Source organism: Megachile rotundata, chromosome 1 (genome assembly GCF_050947335.1).
Source record: "Megachile rotundata isolate GNS110a chromosome 1, iyMegRotu1, whole genome shotgun sequence".
NCBI classification, from domain to species: Eukaryota; Metazoa; Arthropoda; class Insecta; order Hymenoptera; family Megachilidae; genus Megachile; species Megachile rotundata.
In genome coordinates, this window is record NC_134983.1 from 17,582,492 (window position 1) to 17,607,503 (window position 25,012).

The 25,012-nt window shown below is 35.6% G+C and overlaps 2 protein-coding genes across 6 annotated transcripts in view; one reads left to right on the forward strand and one right to left on the reverse strand.

Annotated features, from left to right (window-relative positions):
- On the forward strand, positions 1 to 23,404 carry LOC100882409 (acyl-CoA Delta-9 desaturase). Of its 2 annotated transcripts, none has more exons than XM_076538744.1 (6): positions 1 to 153; positions 15,180 to 15,398; positions 17,241 to 17,371; positions 17,452 to 17,657; positions 19,200 to 19,386; positions 19,568 to 23,404. In XM_076538744.1, exons 2-6 carry the CDS (start codon positions 15,182 to 15,184, stop codon positions 19,826 to 19,828), a joined length of 1,002 nt encoding a protein of 333 aa, XP_076394859.1. In that variant the 5' UTR covers positions 1 to 153; positions 15,180 to 15,181; the 3' UTR covers positions 19,829 to 23,404. The 2 variants fall into 2 exon arrangements, with proteins under 2 accessions (XP_076394859.1, XP_076394858.1); XM_076538743.1 differs by having other exon boundaries at positions 4 to 153; positions 15,165 to 15,398.
- Positions 1 to 25,012, reverse strand: part of Fstl5 (follistatin-like 5) — a 309,162-nt gene that overhangs the window by 52,756 nt on the left and 231,394 nt on the right. The window lies entirely within an intron of this gene.

A 25,012-nucleotide genomic window follows, 5' to 3' on the forward strand; every position in this document is an offset into this window, starting at 1 on the left:
AAGGTACCTAACCACGGGAGATTAGGGGGCACTTTATAAATGCGCGATCACCGTGCGGTTTGACGCGAAACGTTTTCGACAGGTTCGATGAAACGCTTCGACGTTCGTGTTCAAACTGACTTTCTAAGTGTTTTGTGAACGAATCGACAGCAGGTGAGTAGCGATGCAAACTTGACGATCCTCTCGTAGCGGCTTGTTATACCCTGGCTGGTTGGTTGGTTCGTTGGTGCCGCCGGTGACATCGGCGCAGACAAGATGTATCGATTACTGATACTTAAAGCATACCGCTGCACGATGAACCGAACCGTCGTTTCTCTTTTTTTCGCCGAACGAACCAGACCAGACCTAGGTCAGACAACCGCTAGACGGTTCATACGGGGCGTCGAAAAACAGGGACGGACGGCGCAAATTCGGAATCTGGGGAATGTACGAAGTATTGCGTACATTTTAGTGTGCACGCAATTTCTTCTGTTGGAATTTCAGGAACGTTTTACCGCGTTCATTACAAAATTCTAAAGTAAATTTTTAGATTTTTTTATTTTGAAAGCGTGACTAAAATTTTTTAATTGGAAAACTGGTGTATTCTTAAATTTCCCAAACTCGTGCACTTGGAGATTTTCTAATTGTCAAATTCGTAAATGAACAAGTTGCAAATTTTCAAGTGTTCAAATTATCAAACTTCCAACTCATCAAATTTTCAAATTCGAAATTGTAAATTTAAAATTTACTAAATTTATTAAATTTTAATTTCCAAATCTTCAAACCTTAAATTCTTAAATCTCCAAATTTTTAAATTTCCAATTTTCCAAATCTTCAAACTGTAAAATCTTAAATTTTCAAATCTTTAAACTGTCAAACTTGAAATTTCAAATTTTCAAATCCCTAAATTATCAAAACCGATCGAACAGTGACTAATATTGAAACAAACAATAGTGAACGCAAGCGTAACTTCAGTCCAGATGTTCAATCAATTTTGAGAAAAAAAAGAACTGGAGTACCTAAAATATGGATTTTCTATAAAATTGTGCAAAAAAGTTTGAAATCGCCGCTACGCTATGGTCACTATTGAATGGAACGTATTTTTATTGCAATATGTCCAACAGTTTTTTCTTTCAAATTTTACACGAATTTTTTTCAAAATTGGTATCTGTGATAGAAGGCATGGTCACTTTTGTGGTAGAAATAGAGTTTTCTTCAATTCACATATTTTCCATCTGTTGCATTGGCATTTGTCATACTTGGATACGTTAGTTTGCTTCGCTTTGTATTAATATTGCATTGCCTCGTATAGTTATATTACTACTTTTATTGCATCGATTTATATTGCGTCGCATTTCTGCGTCCTATATTACTACGCGTTATATTGCCACGCGTTGTAACATTACATTACTACGCGTTGTATTACCTCGGATTATATTGTCACATGTATTATAACATATTACTATGCATTGTATTTTCACACATTATATTTATTAGAATTGTATTATCAGATGTACTGTTACACCATATGTCACTTTTGTTGTTATTAAGAAATTTGGAAATTTTCATATTTAGTTCGCAATGTGATTTTCGCAAATGTGATTTTGAATACCAAAGATTTCTTAATAACTATAGATTTTATTATTGCTAATTATACATATAAACACTTTCACAAAAATTGTTAATAATTGAGATATTGCAAACAGTCCCATATACACTACCGCCCATAAGTATCCGTCACTTGATTTCGTTACATAAAACATAGTTGAACTTTGTACGAAAGGTATTTAGGGTTATCATATCATTTGTAATAATTATTATTATCTTTTCCGAGGTGTCATAACGTAATAGAATTAATTTTTAAGTACAAATTATACAATGAAAGTGTGAAAGTAAAATTCATATCCAGAAGTACAAAGTCCAAATTTGTGAATTTAATGAAACGCTTTCGATTCTAAAAAAAATTTTAATTTCTACTGTGTTTCATTTCTATGGTGCAGAACGTATTCAGAGGGTTCTTCGATATGTTTCAAGTGTTTGTAAACTGTTGGTAGATGTTTAGGTTCCCTCAATGGAGATAAGAATGGAGGTAACGCTACGCACTCGACAGTTTCGGTTTAGTTCGTCTGTAGCTTCTTTTCCATCGAGATACGAGTTCCAAACGAGAATTATCAATCGAAAAACGATCCAGTATTCTGACCTTCGCAGAAAAAAAATCGATTTTAGTTACTGTTGCAGATACTTGAATAACTTTCATGCAACACGAATGCATATTTCGCTTGTGTCCGGATACTTATGGACGGTAGTGTACATGTCGTGTATTCAAAAGACATATATGAATGTCTTATTACATATAAATTGTTGCCATATTATTATCGTAACCTTAACAACATACTACAAGAATGATAGAAAATTTTGGATATTTATAATCGCAAGAATTGGAGTTTCAAACATGATTTCCAATTATTTCAAAATTGATCATATATGTAGATCACTGACCACAGTAAATCACATACCACAAACAATAGAAGAAGCATTCGACCACCTCGATGTGTTGCCAACTCCAAAAATATCTCATTTCTACACGCAATGAAAGTCTAGAAATTCTCACATATCGATTCTTGAAAACATTGATTTAAAAAAACAGTCTAATTGGGTATTTTTTGCTACTCTCCGTAAGTGCTATAAATGTGAAGGGTATAGACCCCTTTTTTCGCGAAATATCTGGTATGTATGCGCACACGTGACACGAAACCGATGCCGTAGTTACAAGGGTGCTGCGAATATATCGGTTAGCTCGGTTTTCGAGCAAGCGGCAGCAATTAGCTGTTGCGATTGACGCGCGCAATTAGAGCGGCGCGTGAAAAGGGAGCATCGAGAACGAACGCTCGATTTCGAGGGTGTCGCGTAGCGAGCTAATTATGACAAATCGAACATTTGTTCGGCTATCGTGATTCGATGATTTAGAATTCTGAAATTTAGACTTCTCACGGATTCCGTCCTTTGATGCGGTCATTTAATTGTCTCATCGTTACACGCACGGCTATCAATAATATTATCGTTAACATGATCACTCGCAAACTACCCTCATGTATTAACTCGCGTCGAAAACACGCTAATGTTACTGGCAATTATCGATAATTTGATAGATGATGCATTGTTGTTACGACGTACAGGATTGTTTGCATATGTGCTGCTTCATTAATTCGGATAGTTCATATACGCGCGTATCGATTACTATCGAACTCTGCTCACATCTAAAACTATCGAGATACAATATTTCTCTGGGATAATAATCTGTTTAGATGCTGTTCTAGCTTATTACCATTTTTAAAAGTTTATCATTTTGCAAGTTTGTGAACCTGACAATTTATGATTCTGAAAATTTAAACTTCTAAGATATTATCTTGGAGATACAACTAAAATAGCGACTTTAGACCAACAGACTTACGTAATGAAAATTATGATTATAGTATAATCGAAGTAAACACTTTTCCGATTTTTATCGCACGATTAAACCGGCAGTATTAACAAGTTCATACTGAACAGACAGTATATTTATTGCACAGCTTTATGTCCATTGTGTCTTTCGCGTGTTAATTACTTTCATTAACTCTGAAAAGGTTATCGATATTCCCACCCGAAATACGGTCCGAAAAATTCGATAAGCTGGCAACAACGCGTCTGATAAACGATCCGATAAAATACGCGTTTGATAAACACTGAATAGCAACCTATTAACTAACTGGAACGCGGGTACACGGTGACGGATAAACGTCAAATAACTGGGCAAATTTACCAGCTCTATAACGAGGATCCGTTACCACACAGCAATTAGAAGAATACACGATCCAAATAAAAGGATGAATTCCCGGGCGAAACAACAGTTCTAAACAAGAACCAACATGCTCCGAAGCAAACTTAACGAAGTACAGAGCTGTAACACCCGGGGAATAGAGTACAATTTATTGCACTTAAAAGTATTATAACTCGTATAATTGAAAACGACAGTACAGCCAACGATACTAGCTTTACAGCTAACTGTACAGGGTACTTGGCTACGCGAAGCTGTGCATCGGCAAACCAGTTAGAATCCTAATTTGCTCGTCAAAGCCTGTACGTGTCTAATACCAAATCTATCCATACATATATATAGTCTGATCAACTACTTAATGGTCGTGCGGAATTGCTAATTACACTTACAACAGGATATTCCTAATGAGGTGCTCGAATCTGGGCACGTATATTGTTCAATTATTCAACTATCGACATTTGATGTCCACCTATTTTTCTCAAGTATTATTCATATCCTTTCTGTTGATATAAAAATACAGATATACGGAGATCTAAAAATGTGGAAACCTTTGGAAAATATTTCTATTAGTATCTTTTATTAGCATCTTTATAGTAGTTAGCATCTGTATCCTTTATAGTATCTTTTATTAGTATCTGTTATGTTACATAAGATCGAAATTTGGAATATAATAAATCCGAACACCGAAGAGATAGACGTATAATATTCCCCGTAGGGATCGATTGTCACTTGGCAAAATCTTAACGATCCCACATGGCAGATGTTTGTCAAACAGTTCGAAACTCTCCAGGAATTTTCGACAATTTACGGGTACGATGCTGCAAAGCTTGTTTGCTCGATGGAACAAGCTGCTTCGAACATTTTCCGCAATGCTGGAACTTTGAAAGACCCGTAACTCGAACGTGAAGCACTTACGAGGCCGCGACGGTTATATCACACTGTTTCGTCGCGGCTGCAAGCCGTACTCGCGGCCTAAAATAGAAAATCTCGTCTCTCAGAGATAGGACGAAAGTTTCTGCACCGAACTCGATCAATTATTATCGGGAATTTATTTTCGAAAGTTCAGACAGAATCGTCGAGATTCGATGCACTTTATTAATGAATTGCTAGTTCGTGCTCGGCACTTCGTTTAGGGGAGATACGCGCTGGCAACTATGCAACAGGAAATGCAATTTTCGCTCGAGCGTATTTTTCCTACTGTCGTCGCGCGTATATTATACGTCAGTTTTATACGGGCTACGTATTCAGGGCGGAGACAAATATTCCAAATAAAATGGGATATAGCTTCGCTTACATACATTCTAGGAAAGCATTTTCATTTTATCCTTGTCTGTTGGTATTACCTTCTGTTGCCGACGTCCGTAATCAGCTGAAACTTGTAATCTTAAGAATTACAACAAATCTTGATGCGATCTTAATTCTGTTTTACAAGTATGTTACGGATTATCTTTTTACTGCGATATAGTAGAATATGTGACCGTTACATGACAGTGTATTATATGTCTACATGTAACGTTGTGTTGCTGCACACTGTGGGTTATTTCGATAAGAGTCGCATCGCCACATATCGCTATGCTCCATATATCTCCACGCTCCATAACGTCACGCGTCATGTATCAGTACGCATCACGTATCTCCACGCGTCGTATATCACCATACGTCACCACGCGCCACTTATCGCGACTCTCCACATATTACCACGCACCATATCGCCACTGCATATCGGCAGCTGCCATCGCTAAGCGCCACTTACGCGTCGTATATTGCCTCACTTCACACATGGTCGTGTAATATATCACCGCAAATTGCACGAAAATAGTTAGTAATGAAAGACCGTTTTCTCCGAGGTTCGTTAAAAATGTTTACCGAGATGTGTTCTACTTACGATTCACGGGCGCGTTTTCTCGGCGATAAATCGCGAAAGTTGATGTTTTATGAAAGATAGACAGCTTCGTACCGTGGAAGATTCATCGTCTTTAATTTCTCAGCCTTGGACGTCAATCTTTCATCCCCATCACGGACAAACACGACTTGACTCAACCGGTGTTAAATGCTCGAAACTCTCCCGTTTCTCTACAGGTTGCACCATAACGTGAACTACATGAAAATTAATGGGTCCCATTTATAGGAATAAGCTAAGCAGAGCTCGAATAGCGGTATATTCCTGTATGACGTTTTCATTCTATAGTCAACCATAGATAAGCAATTATAATCCTCTTTAATAGCGTAAGAGGCAAATGTGTCATTAAAATAATACATAATCTTCATCCAAGCACAATGAAACTATTTTACGTTCGCTGAAGCAAACTACCGTTATGTCCACATGTTATGACTCGCCCTGTATAACGCAGTGTTTTCCTTGATTTTTATTCTCGGCCATCTGCAACGAGCGGGCCACGCGAAGTTCAACGATCCATTTCTCAAACTGCAATCCCTTTCTGTAACCCGTATTACGGCCCTACGGTTGCGCAAATCGCGAAGGCGTCATTAACAGATGAAGGTAATTACAAAGCGTCACCCGCGGGGTTGTTGCGCACTGTTATCTACGGCTTAGAGCAATCGCAGTTGGATTTAACGTCTGCGAATAGTCGCCACAGTGTTTCGGTGAGTTCGCGGCATTGATACGCAACCCTGACACGCCAACAATAGGGATTTCGAGGAAAGAAAATTCAGGGTTCGATTCAGCTCTTCGCTTACGTTCGACTTTGTGAAATATGCTCGTGTGCGGTACTTTCTAACGATGTGCCGGCGAAATTGCTACTTTCTGATTCCGTGATACGGTAATGATACCGATGATGTTAATAACACGTGTTGTTGGAAATGTATCAACACTTTCGCGCGCATCCTGATCGGAAGAGGTTCTCTTTCTAGTAATGATACTGCAATTATATCTTCGTTAATGGAAAGATTACGTCATTGATTTTATGGCTGTCAGAAGTGGATTTATTAGCATTTTTATGTGCTACTTAATTGGCATTCCTTTTGAACATTAATTTTGCAACTTCGTATGTGGAGGACAGCGTATGTATTCCCTATCCGTGTACTTTCAAATTAACAAGTCACTGAACATATTTCAAAGTCCTCAGAGTTCAAAGTTCCTGTATTCTACACCTGTATTCCAGGCAACGATGTATACCACTATATCTAAAACTCCTAAAATCAAAAATCATTGGATTTTAAAGTTCTTTGGTCTTCAAATTTGAAGTCTTTAAATTCCAAAAATGCTGAGTTCTCTTCAGATCTCGATGTTCCTAGATCACAAAGTGTTTAGTCCACGATACTTCAGATATCGAGTTCCTTACATTCCGAAACCTTTAGATAACAAAATCTTGTCACCCCTACATCCCGAAGTCACTGTAACCCAAAATGCCTACATCTCGAGATCCCTACGTTTAAAATTGCAAAATTCGAAAAGTCCTACCTACCAAAATCTCGAGTCGTCTGAAAATATAACTTTTGTCAGTGGCCCACAATTTTACTCCGCTGTAAAGATTAATGCGTTAATCCCGTTATTGGCAACAACACCTTGCTCGAGGGTACATGTCAGTCGGTTGTATCTCGAATCGTTCGAACAATCCGAATACACGATAATATCGATCAAACGGGATCGAAATTGCCTGGAGTCAGTTGGTCGTTTCGTCGTTCGACAGTCCATCATTCGTGACCGATGCGGTCACGGATCCACGAACGAACTTTTATGATCCAGCAGCGCAGAGAATGAAAAGGAAATTTGCTAGCGTGTCGAAAGACGAGATTTTTATGAGCGAGAGCGCTGCATGCTCGGTTTGATGCTCATGACGTGTGCCGTACCGTGAAACGCGGGTTTGTAAATGTCGAAATTCACTGGTTCGTAAAAAAACAACTAGCGCAACACGCAATCGATTAATGAGAAAAGTGATTAGCGGCGATATACACATATAACATAGTATTTCGTTGACGGCCATTTCGACTGATTGCTATGGCCGTACAAATTAGTTGCTGGTTGGAAAATGTGGATAGGATATTGGTAAACATTTAAACGTCGCAAGTGGAACATTTATGAGTTTCCTGAAGAGAAAAGTATCAAGTATTGTATCGGGCTATATTGTAGACGGGAAGTGAACTTCGGGATTCTTTTGTTAAAGAAAAACGGGTCGACCACAATATTGGGTAACAGTTATTTCGGGCATCAAACGAAATTGAATTATTCTCTGTTCACGAATAAACTACCTTATTTTTTATTCCAGTTCTTTGCAACAAACGCGTACTCGTGGTAAATGGGGCAACTTGGTATAAGTGTTTCGCGACAAAGTCACGAATACGTGACATTGCCCGATAAAGTATTAAATGTGAAATTTCTAGTGTAGCGTGACAATGTTACGAGTATTAAGTAAGATATGAAAGTTGGTATGTGTGTCATATCGAACAAAGTGGACAAAGCTTTCGATAATACTTTAATTAATTGAACAATATACGATAACGGGGATTATCGTTTTATTCTACTTTTTCGATTGTCCAATAAGAGAAAATATGATCACGAGCGCTGTCGAATCGAAATATATGTTAGTCGAGTACACGTGTATGCACTTGACAACCATTCAAATTCATTTTTCTCCAAATTGAAGGTTCACGTGAATAAATTCCATAGAAGGGATCAATAGATTTTCGTTCGGTAGGATCGGTTCAGGAACACCGTGTGTATCGGTTAAGGAAAAGGAAGTTTTCCATATATCGCGGAACGTCTTACAGCATATCGGATTCGGAAGTCGCAGATGTCGAGCATGCAGTTTTATAGCCCGATCAGACGCAGCGACCATCGGAGTTGTACGTGTGTCATCGGCCTTATTGAATTATTAATACAAAGTTGGACATCTGCTCGGTCGAAATTTGGCCGTATACCAACGAAGTAGGCCAGTTAATAAAATTTCTTCAGCTAGCCGGTCCCATCGTAAAGCGATAATACAGAACGATAAAGAACCGCCGGAATTTCACCGTCTAATTTCTCTCGAGGGTAATTCGTGCTGCGGGTTCGCGTTCGAATGCATTAAACTTTTGATTGAATCTCGGAACTTGCCGTAAGATTCGAGCCACCTTACTGAACTCCGCATTTTTCTTCAACTTTCGCGAATTAAACATCATGGAACGTACACGATTTAGATGCGAACGATCGTTCAACGAATTGCATTCGAAACAATGTGAAACTTTAATTGCCGCGACGATGAATATGGAACAACATTTCCATAAGTACGGGAAGTTTATTAGAATTCTCTTTAATACTTTATGTGTTATATAATTATTCTATAATATTTGTTATTGCGAATGGAATATGATGAGAGCTTTCAATTATAGTGCTGATATTGCATGCTATTGTACGCGGCTATATTGTACGTGGCAATCTAAATCATGCTAATTTGACATGCGGCAATAATGTGTGATTATATTGGTTACGGTAATATAGTTGCGTAGATACTACGCACTGCGATATAGTGAGTGGCGATATAACGTGTAACGATCTAATGCGTGGCAATATAACGCGTGGTAAATATAACAGCTCGAAGTAGAATGCACGGCGATATAATGCGTAATGGCGCAGTGTGCGGTGATATAGCGTGTAGTGATCTCACTAACGGCAATATAACGCGAGACAATGTAACAGCGGCAATATATCAACGCGTTGTAAATGTAACACTTTGAAATATTTCGTATGGCGATATATGCGTAGTAATTCAATGTACGGCGATATAACGTGTAGTAATGCAGTGTACGGCGATATAACGTGTAGTAATTTCGGTAACGGCGATATAACGCGAAACAATGAAGTACGCGACAATATAACAACGCGTGGTAAATGTGATACTGAAATATTTCGTATGGCGATATATGCGTAGTAATTCAATGTACGGCGATATAACGCGTAGTAACTTCAGTAACGGTGATATAACGCGAAACAATGAAATACGCGATAATATAACAACGCGTGGTAAATATAATACTGAAATTTTTCACACGGCGATATAACGCGAATGCAGTGTACGGCGATATAACGAGTAGTGATTTCACTAACGGCGATATAATGCATAACAATGAAGTACGCGATAATATAACAACGCGTGGTAAATATAATACTGAAATTTTTCACACGGCGATATAACGCGAATGCAGTGTACGGCGATATAACGAGTAGTGATTCCACTAACGGCGATATAATGCATAACAATGAAGTACGCGATAATATAACAACGCGTGGTAAATATAATACTGAAATTTTTCACACGGCGATATAACGCGAATGCAGTGTACGGCGATATAACGAGTAGTGATTTCACTAACGGCGATATAACGCGAAACAATGAAATACGCGACAATATAACAACGCGTGGTAAATGCAATACTGAAATTTTTCACACGGCGATATAACGCGAATGCAGTGTACGGCGATATAACGAGTAGTGATTTCACTAACGGCGATATAACGCGAAACAATGAAATACGCGACAATATAACAACGCGTGGTAAATGCAATACTGAAATTTTTCACACGGCTATATAACGCGAATGCAGTGTACGGCGATATAACGAGTAGTGATTCCACTAATGGCGATATAATGCATAACAATCTAACAAACGTCAACATAACACGTGGTGAAGGAAAAGAACCAAGTAATCTTGTAGTTGCAATATAACGCGTGGTGATCTAATGTGCAGCGTTGCAACGCACATGCGAAGCACATAAGTGACATACAAAGTCCAAATTTGATCTTTTAAATGGAATACATTTCTGAATGTTTTCATCCACTTACGATTCCTTATAAAATTGTATTAACACATTTAATGCAAGAGAGCATTTCATTCAAAGTTATTTCAATTCCAATATTGCGGAGTGGTACATCCACTCGTACACTCACCTACATTTCTATGTAGGTAGGACGACATATTTTTTTTACACGTGTCGATTCTACGGAACATTCTGCATAAGAAAGTAGCCGAGTGAAATGCTAGGGAAATCAATAGTCTCCGAGTAATTTCAAGTTTAATAATGAAAAACTTTTCGTCAGAATCCGATAAATAATTCTGTTCGAGAGGTACAGAAAATACTTTGCTAGAATGATTGAGGAAACTTGAACAGTAGATTATTCTATGGTTAAGAAATTTATCGAAAAAAGCACGGAATCCAATGCATCGGGAATTAGGTGGAATATAGAATATCGATTCCAATTTCCCACCTGAGGGTAGTAATACTCCATTGACTAATAATAATCAGACTGCGGATATTAAAGCAAATATACAATTTTCGAATTTATTATCCGACAATAAGCATGACTCGACAATAAGTATTTTATGATATCAATTTTATAGATTTTCATTTAAACATTTTTATTCTGTTCTATTCTAATTTAACAGATCTATGTTTAATATATATTTCCACGTGTCATAGTTAACCGATTATAATGACCGAACTAGCAACGAAATTAGCATTTTGAATCTTCAGTTAATAATTATATTGCATCGTTATAAGCCCGGTAGTGTGCATTAATTAATAAGCTTCATGTTATCGACTTGTCCATAGGGTGGAAACGTTAGTCTTTAGTGCATGGTGTGTGTATAGGAAACAAAGGGTATCGTAGATTAAGAGATAGTGTATTGGAGCGTGCATTAAACGACACGTTTAATCTCCGAACCCATCCGAGATTGTTCCACGCCATTTGATGACGTTCGATTTAGCTACTTACGATACCCGCAGCTAATTGCATCGTAAAAAGCATTAATAATTTTAACGGGTTTACGGTACATTTGAGTTTGGTTATTAGGTCGTTGATTATCGAGTAAGACGATTTCGAAATACGGTATAAAGGCTGCGGCAATTTGGTGGCATGAAAGTACCGCTAAATTATGTTTATGACATGGATTCACGACTTAAAACATTGAGTGTAATGTTTATTACATAGTAATTTAGTAACAATTAAGTAGCAAAATTAATTTCAAAATTTGGGGAGTTTTGAATGGGGGGATTTTCAATCATGGGGTTTGGGAGATTGAAAGTTGAGAAATTGAAAAGTTGGAAAATTGGGGTATTTAGAAATTTGGAAAGTTAGACATAGCAAAATTTGGAAATTGTGTAATTTAGAAATTGGGAAATTGGGAAACCGGAAATTTTAAAGTTTGGAAATTGGAAAATTGGGAAGCTGGAACTTGGGAAACTGGGAAATTGGGAAATTGGGAAGCTGGAATTTGGGAAACTGGGAAATTGGAAAATTGGAAAATTGAAAAATGGGGAAATTAGGAAATTGGGAAATTGGGAAGCTAGAATTTGGGAAACTGGGAAATTGGAAAATTGGGAAATTGGGAAATTGAGAAGCTGGAACTTGGGAAACTGGGAAAATTAGGAAATTGGGAAATTGGGAAACTGGAACTTGGGAAACTGGGAAATTGGGAAATTGGGAAATTGGGAAGCTGGTATTTGGGAAATTGGAAAATTGAAAAATTGGAAAATGGGGAAATTAGGAAATTAGGAACTTGGGAAACTGGGAAATTGGGAAATTGGGAAATGGGGAAATTGGGAAATTAGAAAATTAGAAAATTAGAAAATTAGACAATTAGAAAATTAGAAAATTAGAAAATTAGAAAATTAGAAAATTAGAAAATTAGAAAATTAGAAAATTAGAAAATTAGAAAATTAGAAAATTAGAAAATTAGAAAATTAGAAAATTGTGAAAATGGAACACTAAAAAACTAAAAAACTATAACTTACAAGCCTACAAGTTTTAGAAATGAATAAACTCAGACAAATGGAAAATAAGATAATTTAGAAACCAACTCAATACAAGAAAGAACTCAACGATATTATTAAAATATTTGTGTAATCATTTTCATTGAATTTTAAACTTTCCTCTAATACAAATGTTGTTCTGCAATTTCTTCAGGTCATTAAATTCTTCGAGATTTCTTATGGATAGAAATAGACAATCTGATATGAAACAACCTATAATAATTTTTTCAATGCAAAGGAAAGTGTGATAATTTGTATTCTCATCTATAATTCAGATGATCTTTTATCAGAGAAGTGTTCATACAGCCATGACTTTCTAAATGCATGTTGTGTAGCGAACGTAGCACTTCCAGTTTTCTCTCTCATTACTTTTCTCGCTTTCCTTCACCTTGACCAATAAAATGAATTATGACCGATGAGGTATCATTTAGTTTGGTTTATAATGCGATATCTAAATGTGGTGTGACATATGAACCATCGACTTGAGAGAGTTAGAAATTATTGATATACCGAGTGTCTGAGAAATTTTGAACGATAATGAATACAAGATGAGTCATTAAAACTATATGTTTTACATTCTCCAATAAATCAATTATATTTGTAACACTTTTAATTCTGTTTGTGTAATATCACTTCTGAAGTGGCGATTTTCGAGAGGTTTTCACACTTCCAGATTTCCAAATTGAAAAATGTTGAAATGTACGAATATGCAAATTTTTAAGTGTCAAAATGTAGAAATGCAGAAATGCAGAAATGCAAAATTGTAATAATATAAAAATGCACAAATGCAGAACTTAGGAATGTAGAAACACAGAAATTTAGAAATGTAAAAATGCAAAAAAGGAAAAAAGTGCAAAATTGCAAAAATATAGAAATGCAGAATTTTAGAACTGTAGAAACACAGAAATTTAGAAATACAAAAGTGCAGAACTTCAGAAATGTAGAAACGCAGAAATTTGTAAATGCAAAAATGCAGAATTTCAGAAACGCAGAAACGCAGAAATTTAAAGAATCTTGCAATGTAAAAATTGTCAACTTCCCAAGCTCATAAATCTTCAAATTGAGCCTCCAAATAATTAGGACCATAAAAGTTCTCCCACATAAATTTTCGCCCCAACAAATTTCCAAAAGTTCAAATTTCCAAACTTACAAGTGTACTTACAAATTCTAAACTTCGCTCTACATACTTTAAAATTTATAAATTCATAAATTTGCATATTTGTAAACTTCTACACTTTGCAGACGTTGTTCTCAGCAACTTAGCGAAAGTTAGTCGGCCTTGAACTTGCAATATCTTTCACTAGAAACGCCTCATAAAATGTCAATCTCACCTTGGCTCCGCGTGATTCCCCAACCGCATTCATCAATCGAATTATACTCGCTCTCTTGAAACCGGACATACTGGTTTCTATCATCAGCGTCGAACAGCGAGTGCCGTTCACGTTACGATACGAAAGCAATCACTGCTTTTTGTGCCGTAACTTAACGATTGATGCATAATTGGCATCCGCGCCAATGGCTAATCTGATGGTCGATAAAATTGATCGAACGCTGTAATGAAGGCAATCAAAATAGTTTGAATAGTACGCGTGATGTTGTACATTTCATATGATAGATCATAAACTTTCAAGGCAAAAAGCGGAACAGATTGTTTCCTCTCTGATGAGAAAAACTTTGCAATAATTTACTCACTTCCGTCACTCATCAGTAAATTTCACTATCATGATTGGTGCACAATTTGCTTTTACTTTCAATGATAATCTATAATGTTTCCAGGTGTTCAGGAACCTACATGAAGAAATTGCAACTGTTCTTAATTTTTTACTGCAAATTGTAGAACTATAATTTTTTACCTTTTTACTGTAATAAGTGCTACAGGATGTAATTTAATAATTGTATGGGGTGTTTCCTTTAAATGGACCTAATTAAATATCTTTGGGAATAACGATGCAAAAAATGTTTTGAGTTACATGATTTTAGGGGGAAAATTATTTGACGAAGGCAGACTTTTACTTAACCCGGGCGTGGTTTCTAGACCACATGTTAAAATTATAGCTAGAGGGTATGGTATACGCAAGCTGATTTTTGATAAAATCGTATAGTGGCTGTGGTTTATACACTGTTAAAAATAAAATAAATAAAAGCCTTTTAAAACAGAATATCGATATAAGATTAAATTAAAATTTATTAAAAAAAGTAAGTACAGATACGCTGTAGCTCATCCTGTGCTTTGACGAGTCTCGCTCGTGACGCACTCACAGCTCAAACGCGACAAACCTTATACTCTTCAACTTGAAATTTAGACCCAACTATAAGTTGTATTATCTAGGATTCCTAATTATAAAATAGTTACATGTTAATTTTCCTTATTCGTTTTAATGTTGTAGCTCTGAATAGTCTTGACTGACGCATCTGGTAAATAAATGGCACAGGGGGTTAATGTCGCATTATGATAAAAGCTGCATTATTATGAGAATTGCAGTAGTATTTGAATAACCATCGAGTCGAAATGGGTAGATAATACGAAGATTTCGATATGAAACTAAGAAACGCGAGTAACCGTCATATCGAAAGTTAACTGACTGACGATAACGAGATTATTAAAATCCATAATTGTGGTATTAGGAACGGAAATTGCAGGAATGTACAGCTCGACGGTGACTCAGTACGAGGAGAAGAAAAACGACAATGGAAAGGTGGAAGAGGACGCAGAGCCGTTACCGCTACCAACCGAGAAAATCCCGGCTAGGCAACCTATAATATGGGAAAATGTGATTGGTATCATTGTGCTTCATTTCCTCGCCGTTTACGGTTTCATGAACGGCTATCGAGATGCCAAGTTCTGGACGTGGATTTGGAGTAAGTATATATCGAACGTCGCCTCCATTTCGTTTAGGAAATCCGTCGGTTCTCAGATTTATTTCTTCCTCTTTGTTCCGTTTTATTCGTACAGAATTCCAAATAGATTTTTCCCCCTGCTTTTATCCAATCTTTGCCGACTGTTTATTCGATTTTATTCCGTATCTCGTGTTACAAATTGAGATTGGATTAAACCCTTTGCGTTCAGACTTGATTACAGTGGCCATCTGTTGTGACTTTCTACGGTATCGATCTTTTTCTGGGCTCGTATCGAATTACAAATTTTTAATTGCTCTACCGATTTCTCGAATAATAGGATTTCGTTACTATTTTTATTTTTATTATTCGTTTTAATACTTTTGTTAATACTATTATTAGTAGTTTGTTAATACTTTGTTAGTATTTTGTTAATACTTTGTTAGTATTTTGTTAATACTATTGTTAATACTTTGTTAATACTATTATTATTAGTTTGTTAATTCCTTGATAGTATTTTGTCAATACGTTGTATGTACCTTCGTAGCATTTTGTTAATACTTTGTTAGTATTCTGTTAATACTATTGTTAATACTTCGTTAATACTATTATTAGTAATTTGTTAATACCTTGATGGTATTTTGATAATTATGTTGTATGTACCTTCTTAGCATTTTTTAAATACTTTGTTAGTATTTTGTTAATATTATTGTTAATACTTCGTTAATACTATTAGTAGTTTGTTAATACCTTGATGGTATTTTGTCAATACGTTGTATGTACCTTCTTAGCATTTTGTTAATACTTTGTTAGTATTTTGTTAATACTATTGTTAGCACTTTGTTAGTACTTTGTTAATACTCTGTTAATACTTTGTTAATAACATTGTTAGTACTGTGCTAACATTTTGTTAACATTTCTTACGTAAGTACTTTAAATTTGTCGCACACTTATAATATTCAAGTTTACTTTTGCATTGAACTCCGAATAAAGTCAAATCAATTTTTCTCGTTTGTAACAAAAATATGAAATTCATCTAGTTTTAATCGATGCATTATCGTGTCCATTTCATAAAAGTGAGATATGATGGATCAGACTACCGTCATTCGAAGATTAATCACTCAGGATATCCGGGAAACTTTTAGACAGCTATCCGGAATTCGATTCAGGATTGTGTTTAAAAGATCGTATCACGTTCGTTGAATGACACTGACTTACGCCTCTCTAGAATATCTCGTGCAGCTAATATCAGAAGCTAGAAACTTTCAAATTCCCTAATTTTTAAACATTCAAATTCTCAAATTTTTTAATATTTAAATCCTCAAATTTTTGAAGATTCGAATTCCCAAATTTTTAACGATTCAATTTGAAAAATTTGGGAATAGTCCAGTTCCAATGTTTTTATGTATTAACCTGTAGAATCCAGATTTCTAAATTTTCAAGCCTAACACTTGTAGATTTTCAAATTCTCATATTCCCAAGCACACTAATCCCGAAATAACCAAATTTCAAGATCTTCAAATTTTCGAATTCTCATATTTTCAGATCTCCAAATCTTAAACGCTAAATTAAGAAATTCTCAAAATTCCCAAAATTTCTCAAATTTCCAGCATTTTAAAAATTTGAGGTATTCTCAAAATTTCAAAAGTGCCCAAATTTGAAACAATCCAAATACTAAAATCCCTGATCTCAAATTCAGCAAATCCCTAAATGCCCACATCTCAAACTTCCTAAGTCCCCGAATCTCCATATTTTGCTTTAACCCTTTGCGCTCCGAAATTTTGTCACTTAAAATGTCCCTTCAGCGAAGTGCAAAGTGTTAAAGAAATGAAAAAATTTGTAATTTTTGTGAATTTTTTTATGAAGATATCACCTACGGTGTGACGTCTGGTTACGGAATAACGGCAGGTGCCCATCGCCTATGGGCGCACAAAAGTTACTCAGCTAAGGTTCCTCTACGTATTTTTCTAGCGTGCTTATACTGCATGGCTGGACAAGTAGGTTCACAAGAATTGCTTCTCCTCTCATTCATGACTACTCTTTTAAACGACACCATAAATGTCTTTTATTTGATCAGACGCGTTTCTACAACTGGATACGAGATCACAGAACCCATCACAGGTATACGGAAACTACGGCGGATCCACACGATGCTAGACGCGGATTCTTCTTTTCTCATATGGGGTGGCTGATGGTTAAACGACACCCGTCCGTCAAGAAATATGGCAGTAAAATCGATATGAGCGACATCGCTGCTGATCCTGTAATACAGTACTTCGACAAGTAAGATATTTCTGTCACGGGGTTAATCACCTCTCTTCACACCGTAAACTGAAGTGAATACATCACGCGGTTCCATAAATAACGTAGCTTCGACAGCCATTTAAAATTCTCTTAATTTCGGTATTTAGAAATTGATACGTCCTTAAATTTTTTAATAACCGAACATTTTTCTAAATTCTCTAAATAGTCAATTTTATAAATTTTTGAATGTTTGAAAGGATGTCTTAAAATCCTCAGTTACAAAACTTTTCAGTTTAGTAATTCTTTGGGCTTCAGTAAAAGTCAAAAATTTTAAAACCTAAAATTTCTGAAGCCCACGAATGTTTAAAATTCAACGCTTCAAACACGAACAACATTTTACTCAGTTTTTATCCCGTCACAATTTTCATAAAGAATAAAACGTCACATTAACGCCAAACGAATCGCATAAACATTTTTACATTTCCGACGATGCAAATAAAACAAATTTTATCGAGATTAAAACCGAACGACTGTTTAGCAAATGTCCCGTGCATGAAATAGCATCAAACGTAATTTTAATGAACGTGGACACGTTTTCTGAATAATTTTAATAAAGTCCCACGAATGCCATACAAATTTGCTGTTCCATTAAAAGCGTATTAACGGACTAATTCGCCCTTTGAGTTAATTGAAGCTGAAAAGCACACGAGAGTAAATCAAACGTTTCTGTCCGTACTATTGACGTAGTCGTACATTGAATCAACGTATCTTCAGAATTCCGATGAATCAAGCTAACGTGTACTGTAGATGAAACGTCGAAACGCTTCTCTGAAAAGACACGATTTACATCTGAAAGCTTCGAGTAGCGAGAGGCCAATAATGCTTTTCTCGGTTAAACTGTCCTATCGACCCTTTTTCTCATGGGTAATTAAACATAGAATGGTTCTCGTTCATGACACCGATACGTGTATTTCAATCGTTCAGTTATGCCAAACAGGTTTCGCGTTATAGTTTGAACAATTGGATTAAGGAAGATTTGCGCGATTCAAATATCCGTAGAATCAGATTTGACGCTCGAAATGACCGATTAATTTTGATAATTCCAAATTTACTGGGATGCGAAATTGGAATATTAAATCTGGGTAACTTGATAAGTGTAGAATGTTTAGGTATTCATAGAATAATTTGAATTTGCAATATGAATATTCAAATAATTCCAATTTGAATTTTAAATGGTATAATTTGAATTTCGAATATCTGAGTAATTTTAACAGTTTGAATATAAGAATACTCGTGGAACTCGGAGTGAAACTCTGACTATTCGAATAATTCGCATTGAGTACCGGCAAACTCCAGACTTGAAATTCGGGACTGTACGTTTAACAGATAGTACTGAAATTCAAATTCTATTCAAAGACACATAATATTCGAAGTAATCAAGAATTCGAACTTGAATATTCGAAGAAGCAGAATGCAAGGTGTGAACGCTCCTATGGAGGGCTATGCAAAAGACTGAGTTTACAAGTAGTCAAAAATTAGACAAGGGTATGTACGTTGACACGTTTTCATACGATGTTACAGGCATTACGAGATCATTATGTTGTGGCTATGCTTCGTTCAACCGACATTGTTGCCAGTTTTCATGTGGGGCGAGACATGGTTCATAAGCGTTTACGCGACGCTCATCCGCTACGTGTGGTCGTTACACGCCACTTTTATCGTTAACAGTTTGGCTCACATGTGGGGAAATCGACCGTATAACAGGCAAGTTTCCATACCCTGCCGACACCCACGGTCCCCGGTACGGGCTCAGGATCGTGGCGTGGACCGGGTTAATTAAAACTTCCACGAGAACTCGTTCCTCACGTCCATTTTTTATTTTATTTTATTTTTTTTAATTTCCCATGCACGATTTAACACACGATCCCCCCTCGAAATATCGCAGGCAGGTGAAACCAGTGGAAAATCCGACGGTGTCTTTCTTCGCTCTGGGCGAAGGTTGGCACAATTATCATCATTGTTTCCCGTGGGACTACAAGGCTGCCGAGCTGGGAGCTTACAGCCTGAATCCGACCACAGCGTTCATAGAACTGATGGCACGCGTTGGTTTGGCGTACAATCTGAAAACACCGTCGAAAGAGCTGGTCGATCGAACCAGCATGAAAAAAGGGGACGGAACCGACAGCCTTTGGGGACATCAGAGACACTGAAATATCGATGTCGATGCTTACAACCTCGTTCCGAGATCAGAGAGCCATCCGAACACGCGTCGAACAATCAACGCCGTACTGAGGAGATCGTTCAACATTTTATTCCAGTGTAATCGGGATCGACGCAGCAATTTCTGAGGGTATTTGTGTACATGGAAATTTAGGGATATAGAAATTTCGAAATTTTTTAACTGCAAATATGACTTGAAAGGAGAGAATTTGCAAGTTTGGAATTATTGTGGATGCAAAATAAAATTTGGAAATTGTGAAGTTACAATATTTGAAAATTCAACCCTTTGGACTCGAAGGTATTTTTATTGTTTACAAGCAACTTTCAAATTTAGTAGCTAAAAAGTTAAATGAACTCGCTTGAGATTGTTTCTCTAACAAATAATTTTTATTATTCTGTTTCATTATGTTTATGTCACATATGTGATATTATATAATTAGGTGAAAAATGCTTATTTCAAATTGTTGTATTAAATCGAATGGCGACTGAGAGTCGTGTATCGAGTGTAAAGGGTTACGACTTGAAAGATTGTTTCTCTAATAAATAATTCTTATTATTCTGTTTCATTATGTTTATGTCACATATGTGATATTATATAATTAGGCGAAAAATGCTTATTTCGAATTGTTGTATTAAATCGAATGGCGACTGAGAGTCGTGTATCGAGTGCAAAGGGTTACGATTTGAAAATTTGAAATTCTAAAATTTGGAATTTATAAATTTGGAATTGTAATATTTCAAACTTGGGAATTTAGAAATGTAATACTTAAGAACTTGAAATTTGAGAATTTGAAACCGAAGAAGTTGCAACATGAGTATTCGGAACTTGGGATTTAGAAAATTTGAATCTTGAGAATTTAAAAATTTCATACTTGGAAATTTGGAACTTGAGAAGTTGAAAATTGAGTGTTTGAACCTCGAGGATCTGAAACTTGAGAATCCGAAACTTAGGTATTTGAAACTTTAGAATTTGAAATTTGAGAATCTGAAACTTGAGAATCCGTAACTTGGGTATTTGAAACTTGAGAATCTTAAACTTGATAATTCGAAACTTGGGTATTTGAAACTTGAGAACCTGAAACTTGAGAATCTGAAACTTGATAATCCGTAACTTGGGTATTTGAAACTTGAGAATCTGAAACTTGAGAATCTGAAACTTGAGAATCTGAAACTTGAGAATCTGAAACTTGAGAATCTGAAACTTGAGAATCTGAAACTTGAGAATCTTAAACTTGAGAATCTGAAACTTAAGAATTTGAAACTTGATAATCTGAAACTTGAGAATCTTAAACTTGATAATCCGAAACTTGGGTATTTGAAACTTGAAAACCTAAAACTTGAGAATCTGAAACTCGATAATCTAAAACTCGAAAATCTGAAACTTCTGTACCTGTAACTTGAAAATTTAAAACTTGCAAAGCATAAAACTTAAAAACCAAAAATTAAAACTTGCAAATTCTCCCCCACAAACATCGAAATACGGTAAATTTCGAAGTGCGAAATTACAAAATTCATATGTAAAAGGTAAAAGATCTTGAAAATTTCAGAATCCGTATTTCCACGGTGCGCAAAGTCTTAGGTAAATACTTATAGCATACTGCGCAGATTCTGCAGCCTGTCGGTCCTTCCGCTATCGCACTATCTACGTTTTTGCACGTCCTTTTTATGTTTGATCAACGATTTACACGCGTCCCACCTGGTTCGTCGAATCGCTTTTATTGTTATCGTCCTAGATTTATTTTTTGTCGTGTTTTAGCTACTCGTGTGTTGGATGGCTCCAAGATATGCGTGAACACGTTCAAGCACGGTAAACACTCCGTTCGCGCGTATTCGCGTTGAACTCAATGAAATGTTTTATAGACGAAGTTTGATCGACGAGATTCAGCGGTTGACGAATATAAACGTCAACAATCTTTTGTATAACGTGAGTGTTCTATATCGATCTGTATAAAATCCGTTATTCGTGAAGGAACAATGGAGAATGAACAATTTTGAACAGACCAATATTTGATTTAATAGCGTTGGTATTCAAAAATTTAAAGAGATTGCAAGGTTTCAAAGAGAATCTGCCTATAATAATTGCAATTATTTGGGATTGTTTCGTTCTCCAATTTCAACGCGTTTGGGTATTTTGCGTAATTTATTTGATATTAATATTACAAGCCGTACGTAACGAAGCAAGAAAATTGTAATTAATTTGCCGATTTAAACTTGTTTCATCCGTAATTAACGTAATTTAAAACTTTTCATTTGTTTCTTTCGCGTATAATTGCTTGATTACATCGTCGACCATAATCAAAATACTAATTTAATTTCCCTGAATCTACTTGATACAGTATTAATTCGGAATTATTTCAAACTTGCTACACAAATGTCGAGTACAAATATTTGAAACCCAGGAATTTTCATTTCAAACGAAAGTCTAAACGTCAAAGCAAAAATTTCGAAGTGAAATTTTTAATTCAGATACTTTCGAAATAATATTCTATTTAAAAATGATTACAGTATTGCTTTGAATCATTAAGCGAATCAAATCAAATTTCATGCGCTTCTGAATAATTACTGACTTTCTGAATTTATCGCGGCTTTCATTATTCGACCGAGTTCCTCGAAGTAAAAATTGATAAATAATTCATTCCTCACAAACGCTTTCCTCGAAATTCATAACTTATTCGCTCTAAAATTGTTCAACTTCCATAATCCTCGTTCGAACTCTCGACACATTCTTTTTAATATGTTTTCTAATCCACTCGGGAGTATTTCTTTGGTCGGATCGTTTCTCGACAAAGTTGTATTCCGCGTTTCGCAGTAAAAACAACGGGAACACAAACAGAAGCAGCGAAGTTCGTTTCACAGTGCAAATCGTCGCGTTTACAAATAAAACAAAATAAGGCTCGCTTTGCCGAGCAAGTTCGCCGAATTTCCAGCCTGTTCTAACCAACACAGGCCTGGCCGGTCGACGACGAACTTCAAACACGGTTTCGTCGTTTGCCAGCTAGAATTACCGGAATGGATGGAACGCGAGATGCATTCATTGGATATCGCGGATCACGAAACCGCTTTTCCGGCGCGCAGGCAGCAGGACGCGTTGTTCATTTATTCAAGAAGGCCGTAAGAGTTGTTCACGGCGACCTTGTTCTCCTTACATTAACCGTGCAAGTAACACTGGAGGGTCGTCGTTTCGAGAAAGGCACATAACGAATGCTGCTGCTGCAGTAATGAACCGTGTTTACCTCGTGCTTTCGGTGTAAACGCGCATGATACCGCCGTTGACGTAGCTGCGATTTTTCTGTGAAAACGAACCTAACCTTTTGCACTTGACAGTATTCTACCTGCAGAAAGACAGCTCCGAAGCTTTTTTCTTGGAATTTTTTTTATTATCGATGCTGGCTTTTGTTGTAATTTATAGATTTATAGATATTTATTGCAAGTTATGTAAAAATATGACGAGTGAGAAACAATTGACTCGCACGAAACTGTAGTGATAATCTTGTTTATATTTGCACTGTTTTTTAGTTACTTGTTAATTGTACACGAGCGAGATGTAAATAAATTGTGAAGATGTATTGTGGTTCTTGTAATTTTTTTAGTATTAGGAAAATAGAAAGGAATAGAAATTGTGGAATAATGTAGAAGTTAGTGGGTGATTGTCTTTTGGATATTTGAGAATTTTTTGATTTTTCTATTTGAAAGCCTGAAATATTGGAAGTTTGAGCTTTTACACTTTTGGTAATTTAGGAATTTATACATTAAGAAATAGTGGAGTTTGTAAGTTAATAATTTCAATTTGAGAATTAAATTTAATAAATTTAGTAAATATATTTATTTAAATTGACTTAAAAAATTTAGTGAATTTAGTCAATTTGTAAATGTGGACTTTTGAAACAGAACAAATAGGGACATTTGAGTTCCTAAAATAATAATGCATCGAATTTGGATGCATTTCATTATTGATATTTATAAAAGGGTAATTTCAAATGAATTAATCCATACGTAAAATTGATTAAGTAAAATAAATACGATGGTATTTGACGGTTCGATGTACTTCGTATTAAATGATGGATGGGTGATTTAGCGGATTTTCAGCAGGAATTCGATGTGGCAGTTGAAATGTCACGGATTGGTGTGAGATTTGTTGAACCGTTTCAATCGTATTCAAACTGTTAAACCGAGTAATTTGTAATACCCTGTTAGGTATGATGAAATCGGATTTAAAATCTAAATTAGAGCTTGAAATTCCTCTATTTCCAATTTCACAGATTCCCATATTCTCAATTTTTTTAAATTTTCAAATTATTATATTGTTAAATTATCAAACTTTTAAATTATCATGCTATCACATTATTAGATTGTAAAATTGTTAAATAATCAATAGATTAAATGATGAAATGATCAAATCTTCAAATGATCAAATGATCAAATCTTCAAATGATCAAATGGTTAACTGATCAAATGGCCAAATGATCAAATGATCAAATGATCAAATGGCCAAATGATCAAATGATCAAATGATCAAATCTTCAAATGATCAGATCTTTAAATGATCAAATGGTCAACTGATTAAATGGTCAACTGATCAAATGATCAAATGATTAAATCTTTAAATGATTAAATCTTTAAATGATCAGATCTTTAAATGATCAAATGGTCAACTGATTAAATGGTCAAATGATTAAATCTTTAAATGATCAGATCTTTAAATGATCAAATGGTCAACTGATCAAATGATCAAATGATTAAATCTTTAAATGATCAGATCTTTAAATGATCAAATGGTCAACTGATCAAATGATCAAATGATTAAATCTTCAAATGATCAGATCTTTAAATGATCAAATGGTCAACTGATCAACTGATCAAATGATCAAATGATCAAATGATCAAATCTTCAAATGATCAAATTTTCAAATGATCAAATCTTCAAATGATCAAATAATCAAATGATTAAATGATCAAACGATCAATTATTAAGGTATCAAATTTCCAAATACCCAAATCCCTGAATTCCTAAATTTCTAAACTCCTAAACTCTTAGATTCGTAAATTCTTCCACTGCTAGGTCAGTAAATCCTCAAATCTCTAAATCCACAAACCTGTAAAGTTCCAAATCTTTACATCCATAAATTCCTAAATCCCCAAATCCTCAGAACCCTAAATCCCCAAATCAAATCCTC

Coding starts and splice junctions, on each gene's coding strand:
- LOC100882409 (XM_076538744.1), top strand. CDS start 15,182: ATGTACAGCTCGACGGTGACTCAGTACGAGGAGAAGAAAAACGACAAT. Junction 15,399..17,240: donor GTTCTGGACGTGGATTTGGA/GTAAGTATATAT, acceptor TTTTTTATGAAG/ATATCACCTACGGTGTGACG. Junction 17,372..17,451: donor TATACTGCATGGCTGGACAA/GTAGGTTCACAA, acceptor TTATTTGATCAG/ACGCGTTTCTACAACTGGAT.